Source organism: Haliotis rufescens, unplaced genomic scaffold (assembly GCF_023055435.1).
Source record: "Haliotis rufescens isolate VD_foot unplaced genomic scaffold, xgHalRufe1.0.p SCAF_11, whole genome shotgun sequence".
Taxonomy (NCBI): domain Eukaryota; kingdom Metazoa; phylum Mollusca; class Gastropoda; order Lepetellida; family Haliotidae; genus Haliotis; species Haliotis rufescens.
This window is the reverse complement of record NW_025963791.1, coordinates 30,215,028-30,223,411: the sequence shown is the minus strand read 5'-3', so window position 1 is coordinate 30,223,411 and position 8,384 is coordinate 30,215,028. Positions and strand designations below refer to the sequence as shown.

Genomic DNA, 8,384 nt, shown 5'->3' with positions numbered 1-8,384 from the left:
ATGTGCCTAATACGGTATGGCGTGATGTGCCGAATACGGTATGGCGTGATGTGCCTATTAAAATATTTTGTGATGTGGCTGCTAAAGAATGATGTGATGTGCCAAATAAAACATAACGTGATGTGCCTAATAAGGAATGACGTTATGTACTAAACAACAAACAAACAAAGAAAACAAATAAGGTTTGGCGTGATCTGCCTAATAAGGTATGACGTCATGTGCCTATTAAGTAATGACGTGATGTGCCAAATAAGGAATAACATAATGTACCTAATAAGGTATGACGTGATGTGCCAAATAAGGAATAACGTGATGTACCTAATAAGGCTTGGCGTGATCTGACTTATAAGGTATGACGTCATGTATCAAATAAGGAATGACATGAGGTCCCAAATATGGTATGTCGTGATGTGCCAAGTAAGGAATAACGTATGTATCTAATAAGGTATGACGTGATGTGCCAAATAAGGAAGAAGATGATGTACCTAAGAAGGTATGACGTGAAGTGTCTAAAAAGGTATGACGTGATGTACATAATAAGGTATGACGTCATGTGCCTAATAAGGTTCGACGTGATGTGTCTAACACGGTTTTACGTCATGTACCTAATAAGGTATGACGTCATGTGCCTAATAAGGTATGACGTCATGTGCCTAATAAGGTATTACGTCTTGTGCCTAATAAGGTATTACCTGATGTGCCTAATAAGGTATGACTAACAAACCAATGTAGGACTAAGCATTAAAATTATTATTACGAATCACGAAACAAAGATTTATGCAACGGGTTTATTTGCGCGTTTTTTTATATATGGTATGCCCTGGCTTTGATAATGTCAAATGTAATTATGACAGGTCTAAACTCCGGTTTCCGAATTTTGGCCGATTGTGAGATTGCATCTCCTGTATCGGGTAACCATTGCAACCATCTTGATCACATGACCGGAAGCATGTGATGGTGTCACGATTATCCACGACCTTCGTGATGCACCTGCTTATCTCAGCTATCCCACAGTCACGGACTACCAGATAATCTGAAAGTAGATTTACATTTACAAGGAATATTTGTTCGCATTTGTCAAATACAAACAACAAGGAATCGATATGGACAGGGAGGCTATTTTGAAACAATTAAATACAAGCAATGCGTTTTATGTATCGACGTCATAATCGAAGCTTGTTCGGGAGAATTTAACATTAATCATTATTATCCGAACGATAGTGTCAGTTTAATGAGTTTCCTCAACATGAATAATGTGTTTGGTAGGGAGAAAAAAGTGGTACGTAACATTAAGCTGATGACAGTGTTTGTTTTGATTTAAGCATGCCACCTTGAAGTAGGCCACACGTTTAATATTTCATGTCGTAGGAGTTTACTGACCAATTAGTTTTGGTCCTTCGAAATAGAAATATGATAACGCTCAAATAGTTGGGCCGTTTGGTTTAGAGAGAACGAAATAACTGCTAATTCTTCACAAACTGCAATTAAATACTTTAATGTAACATGTAAACGTATTTACTTCTGATAACGTTTGGTTCTTATAAGAGCCCTGGAGCGGCCATTCATACAGAATATTTAATTAAATGCTAGTTATAAAGTAAAAGAGTTTAGTGACTTCATTTTATGATTTTTTGCAGGCGTGCCCTTCTAATTTTTTTAATCATCAAGACAATTGAGCGGCCGGCAAGTAAAACTAAATTCAGCTATTTTCTTTCGCTTTCTGATTGTGGTGATAAGCTCCGTTGACCTTAAAACAAAAATGCATGTCATCGTATCCCAACTGCGTAGATCGATGCTCATGATGTCAATCACAGGATTGTCTTGTCCAGGCTCGATTATTTACAGACCGCCGTCATATAGCCTGACTATTGCTGAGCTTGACGTTGAACACCAAACGAACCAACAAAGCTAAGTTTCTTCAGACATTTATTTGTGTCCGATACCGATCATCAATGAGACTAACACACTGAAAATAAAATAAGTGTGGCCTTACCTGTGTTGTCGCCAGCGATAGACACGTAGACAGAGCAGTGTTCAATGTGCGCCGCACACTTATACAAGGGCAGGCCGGTCCCAGCAGTGCAGTTGGGTTTTGTCAGAGATACACACCGAAAACACCTTATGCCATCGACTGTCGAGAAAAGATCGTGAATATGTTTCATAAAGACACAATTTATGGATAACAACTTCTTTATTACTGTAAAGGCGACGTTTCGGTATAGATCCTTATACCGTTGTCAAACAAGATGGAATACTGTTAAAAGCGGCGTTAAACCCAACTCACTCACTCAAGCAAGACTGAATGAGGAACATTGTACAGAATATATATAGTAGGTGGAGGATTAACAGTAGAGGATTAACAGTAACAACAATTGCACAGTACAGTATTAAAGAAGTTGTTATCCATAAATTGTATCTAATTTGTCATCCGTCAACTTCAAAGTAATGCCTATCAAACAAATCAATATGTTACATAGCCCCGAAAACATAACGCTGCGTTTGAAATCACATAACCATGTTTGTTTAGTTATAACTGACGATGATAAGAATGTATAGCGATCAGTTTTTCAAAAAGATGAAAAGGAAATACCCCATGTTGATGCTAATGATGTATTACGAAAGTATAATAATTTGGCGAGATTTTAACTCTAATAAACAAACTATTGGTTGGGGAGAAGGGAGAAGTATGTAATAAGTGGTGTACGTGTGCCCAATCCCTTGTAGTTTTGGAAATAAAATATGTTTAATAATAATAACACTATTGACCATCACGTGTCAACATCACAGATCCCACACAGCACTGGGGGTAAACAATCTCATTAAAATCAGATCTTAGTTCTCGCTACCCCTAAACAAAGATCTGAGGACATCCCATTACGGGTCACGTCAGACCGACCTTGCGCGAACTTTGACCGACCGACAGAAGAACTGACAAGAAGTCGACATTAGCCAATCAGAAGGCAGCTTTCTCGTGCTTTACGGCACTAATTTCAAATTGGCCACTACGCTTCGAAACATATTTTGACAAATTCTCGATTACAAATTTGAAACCTGAACAAAATAACATTCTGGAATGGCTAATTGATGGTCTACATTGTATGGATTCAGTCGCTAAACCCGTAACTATGGTTCGGAATACCCCGTGTTGAAGTATTCGAGGTTTCATTATCAGAATTCACATTCCGAATGTCACTTTCATGATCTGGTAAGCGACGCTCTGATTGGCCGGATGAAAGGTCGTTCTGACGTGACCCCTAATGAGATGTCTTCAGATCTTTGTTTAGCGATAGCGAGAACTAAGGTCTGATTTTAATGAGATTGGGGGTAAAATGGGCGATTTCATAGATTACACACAGGACGACATGTGATTTACCATGATCATTAGTGTCACTAAATGAATATCAATGCGTCAGATTTGTGCATGGCCTCCACGTGCAAACATACGGGCGTGCACATGACGAAGAGTTCGTTTGGCGTCTAATGACTTCATCAAGAATTGCCCTCCAATCCCCACGCAGTGCCAGCGCCATCTGATTTCTGTTCATTGGAGGTTTGGGATGGCGTCGGATCTTCAGGTCAGGATGACCCCAAAGATGTTGTATGGCTGGCAACTGGCGTTGTTCGTGTCCTGAAACTGTTGTATATCACGATCTGTGTGAGGTCTTGCATTGTCCTGGTGACACCAAATGCTGGGGTTACGTTGCAAGAACGATCACAAGACAGGTTGGTTGGTTGGTTGGTTGGTTGGTTTGTTGTTTAACGCTGCACTCAGCAATATTCCAGCTATATGACGGCGGTCTGTAAATAATCGAGTCTGGACCAGACAATCAAGTGTTTGACATCATGAGCATCGATCCACGCAATTGGGACCGATGACATGCATCGACCAAGTCAGCGAGCCTGACCACCCGATCCCGTTAGTCGCCTTTTACGACAAGCATAGTCGCCTTTTACGGTAAGCATGGGTTGCTGAAGACCTATTCTACCTCGTATCTTCACGGGTCCACAAGACAAGACGTAACAAGAGGTCAATATAAAGCTGGGCATTAAGATGTCCATCATTGACAACCTCTGTCGGCCACATATCCTACCCAAAACCATCACACTGCTACCTCCAAACTGTAGTCTCCTGATTACAACAAGGAGCCATTCATTCACCCACAACCCCGTGAAGATCTGGGGTAGAATAGGTCTTCAGCAACCCATTCTTGCCTTAAAAGGCGACTATGCTTCTCGTTAGAGGCAACTAACGGGATCGGATGGTCAGGCTCGCTGACTTGGTTGATGCATGTCTTCGATCCCAATTGCGTGGATCGATGCACTTGATGTCAATCACTGGATTGTCTGGTCCAGACTCGATTATTTACATAGCTGCAATATTGCTGAGTGCGGCGTAAAACAACAAACCAACCAACCAAATCATTCACACGTTGCTAGTTACGACATTGCCAACGTTGAACTTGGCGTTACTTAAAGCCAAAGCCGGTGTTGCTTCGTCATCATCGTCAAACCTGTGAATGGTCGACAGGCCCTGATGCCATGCTCTCGAAGTCGGCGACTTATGGTGTGACGACTGGTGACACGTCCAAGCGCAGTCAGTGTTAATAAGGTAACAGTGAAGAATCTATTTTGAAGCGGTCCCCAATGACGGGGAACTTTGGGACTTTCACTTCGTGGCCTGTGAACAGTGGAGTCAGACGTCCTGTAACGGTGATCCAACTAAGCGATCGTCGTTTTCGTACAGTGCACGATTTTTGTGAGATGCGCATAAAGTTCCCCATCACATTCAGCCTTCTCATATATTTTACTGATGACTGATAACGTTCGTGTGCATGCCACTGTTTTTATACCCTTATGTGCATGGATATCCTGCTTCACGTGCATTCCATGTTTTCGTCACAACTTGACTTTACACGTGCAGCATCGCCCAAGCGCAGCGCAACTTGTGACGATTTTTCATTTGCTACTTCTCCAACAATACTTTCGACCGCCTCCGTGGTCTAGTTGTGTTATGATAGTTGCTTGTTTATAAGCTTGATGAACGGTAAACGATGACATGCATATGTTTTGATTCATAGGCGATGGTCGCCATGCTTTTATTACTAGCGCCTAAAACAGTTAGTACAAAAGTGGCATTGGCACTTTAGACGAAACGGGATTTACATATAAACGAAATAAGATTGTTAATACATCTTACAACATCCCCCTCCTTTAAGAAGGTTATACATAAACACAAATGCTTATAGCACCTTGAGTATCTAGAGTCTTTGGATAATGACTAGATAAAATACTGGAGTTGTATATGGTGAAAAGGTCTGGTAACTCCATTGCACAATGGGGATGTGTATGTTCAATACACTAGATGGCTAGGATGAACAATTACTGATTTGTAGTACAGTTCACAGATTAGAGTCATTTGCACTGATAACCTGAAATAAAGAAATAAACACACATTGCAATCCACTTTTGCAAAAACACATGAAATTAACTTCGGAGTCCATGATAACAGAAACTTTTACATTATCAGACACATTAACTGAAGATATTAGATCAGTCTTTGAGTTTCTGTGGTGTCTTGATTACACGACCACTTCTCACGATCAAAGTTGTATCCTGTGAGCTTCAAGAACATTCGCTGGAGTCTCGGTGGAGCCTGGTTGATGGGTTTCTGATGTAACATCACAAGTGGCTTGTGATCTGTGATACATGAAAATGGCGTCCATACAGGTAAGTATGAAATCTTTGCATTCCATGAACAAGTGATAAGGCTTCCCTCTCAATGTTTGAGAAGGCTGATTGTGTAGGTGTAAGGGATTTCGATGCGAAAGCGATTGGTTTCTCCTGTAGAAGTGCTGCACCTAGTCCTTTCATTGATGCGTCGACCTCAAGAGTCAATGGCTTGTCCATGTCGTAGTAGGCGAGACATGAATCTTCATTCACGAGAGTCTTCAGACGATCAAAACATTGTTCGTGAATAGGTTCCCACACATAGATAGCGTCCTTCTTCAACAGATCACGTAGTACCTTGGATTCTGGGCTGTAGTTAGGTATGTACGAACTCAGGTAGGCCTCAAACGGCGTCCTAAATGTTGTCAGGAGCTGACATTTCTCGTCGAGATGTATAGACCAATAGCCTGCCTTGGCATCTAGCTTGGAGAAGAATTTGGCTTTGGCAAACTCCGGATTCAACTCTTCCAAGGTAGGTATCTTGGTTGGACATCTTTTTAGAGCTTGGTTCAGGTGAAACAGATCAAGGCATATGCGTAAGGAGCCATTTTTCTTGGTGACGTACGTGAGTGAGGAACACCAGTCTGTATGTTCTGTTACACGTTTTATCACCCCGATGCTTTCCATGCGATCTATTTCAGCTCTGATTTTATTCTTCAGGTGTATGCTGCACTTCCTGGAAGGATCACAGAAGGGCTCTGCATCTGGTTTCAAGGTAAGTTTAGCAGATGTATGAAAGTTCCCGATAGTATCAAATTGTTGAGGATACTTCTGTTTCAGATCTTCCACACCAACAGAGAAACTGTTTCTGGCTTGATTTCATCACAGTTGATTGTGACTATGTTGAGTGATTCACATGACGAAAGACCAACGATGGCGGGACCTGAAACGTCGACTACGTAGAATAGCGTATTTTCAAAACTAGAGTCTCTGAATTTACACTTGATTGACATGGTACCAACACACTTGATCTCCAGACCGTTGTAAGCTTGATACCGTCTGCAGGTTGGAGAATATCCGCATATAGACGATCTCCGTACATTTGTCGAAATGTTCGAACAGGAAGTGTGTTTCCAGCCGCGCCAGTGTCGACCTTTAGACGAAGACTGTGGATCCCCTTGATCATCGGAGCTTTGACCTTGAGATCTGTGTAAGCTGAATCACGGCTTGTGTCGATAGCATCCATGCATTAGTTGGATATGGTGACTGCATGATACAGAAGAGAGTAATCTTAATCATCGGTAGTAACTGGATCGTTGTTACCATGGTTACTGTCAACTGAGTTGAAGGTCTTTGCTGGTTTCTGTCTATGTCTACTTTTCGATCGGTGTCTACGTTGTCGAGATGTCTTCCGCTTGGTTTTTCGGCAGAACTTGGACCAATGACCTTTGGTATCACAAGCATTACAGGTGTCTTGATAAGCTGGACAGGACTTCGGCTTGTGTTTCAGACCGCAATTCTGACAGGCTCGATACTTGTGGTTGATGGCGTTTACTTCGGCAGTGGTAGCTGGAGTTGGATTGAGATCTTTGACTTGACGATGACCTGCGCTGATCGCTTCATATCGCCGACCTTCTTCTAGAGCATTGGAGAGACTATAGCCTTTGGGTTGTTTCAGCAAATCATGTTGTAGAGCCTCAAAAGGAGTGCTAGCAATTAGCAATTCCAATATTCTTTCTTGAAGTTCTGGTTCATCGAACTCGCACTTTAATGCTAGTGTCTTGCACCTGGTTACAAATTCATCTATGTTTTCTTCCTCCTTTTGTCTGAATTGCATCAACTCAAGTGTATACACTCTAAAATTAACTTGTAATTTGAGTTGTTTTTCGAAATAAGTCCATATTTTATCTGTATCTTTTAGGTCACGTTCACTCAAACCCGAAGCGTTCAACCGACGTAAACCCTCGTTGCCAAGTCCACGTTTTATCTTCAAAGCGTTTTTTTCTTTGTCAGTAATTTCTTCATCCTCACAGAATAATTGCAAAGTCTGTTTGAATAAACTGAATGATTCGCCGATATCCGCCTGTTGCCAGTCCATAAGAGGAATTCGAGACATGCTTCTGGTTAATGATGACACCAAAAGTTCGAAAACGAAACTAGGTTACACACGTGTTTCTTGCCGGTATGGCAAAAGTTCGTTTGATGGTCAAACTTGCGTGTTTAGCGCTGTCCGCTACTTATGGCGTAATCCTGGTGATTAATCTTGTTTACCGCTGCCACCATGTTATGATAGTTGCTTGTTTATAAGCTTGATGAACGGTAAACGATGACATGTTTTGATTCATAGGCGATGGTCGCCATGCTTACTGTGTACTGTGGCTGAGTGGGGTAATCATGCTAGCACTATAAATCGGCATCAGTCCGGACTAGCACAAGCAGCCTCACACGCACTATAAGTGCAATGGTCTTAAACCCCTTTTCACTTGACCTCACCAACAATACTATCTTCTATATATAAACTATATTTATTTCCCACAAGAATACTTTCTTATGATCGTCAGTTTACATCAAAGACTTCATCATAAGATCTACACAGTGTATTGGCATAGTGGTTTCTATAAAGTTAATGAAAAATAGAAATCGATCGAAGTGTCATTTAGTTCAGACACTGTGCATTGGCATATTGGTCCATATAGATTAACATCGTGGGGGCTCAG

General features: G+C 41.4%; 1 protein-coding gene across 2 annotated transcripts in view; it reads right to left on the bottom strand.

The window, feature by feature from the left end:
- Positions 1-658: 658 nt before the first annotated feature.
- LOC124132588 overlaps positions 659-8,384 on the bottom strand; it is a 12,512-nt gene continuing 4,786 nt past the window's right edge. The window contains exons 3-4 of one of the 2 annotated variants that reach the window (XM_046496564.2): positions 1,994-2,131; positions 659-1,033 (exon numbers count right to left, since the gene is read on the bottom strand). In XM_046496564.2, coding sequence (XP_046352520.1) covers positions 846-1,033; positions 1,994-2,131 — 326 coding nt within the window. In that variant the 3' untranslated portion in view covers positions 659-845. The remainder of the gene's footprint in view (positions 1,034-1,993; positions 2,132-8,384) is intronic. The other variant, XM_046496565.2, reaches the window with a different exon arrangement.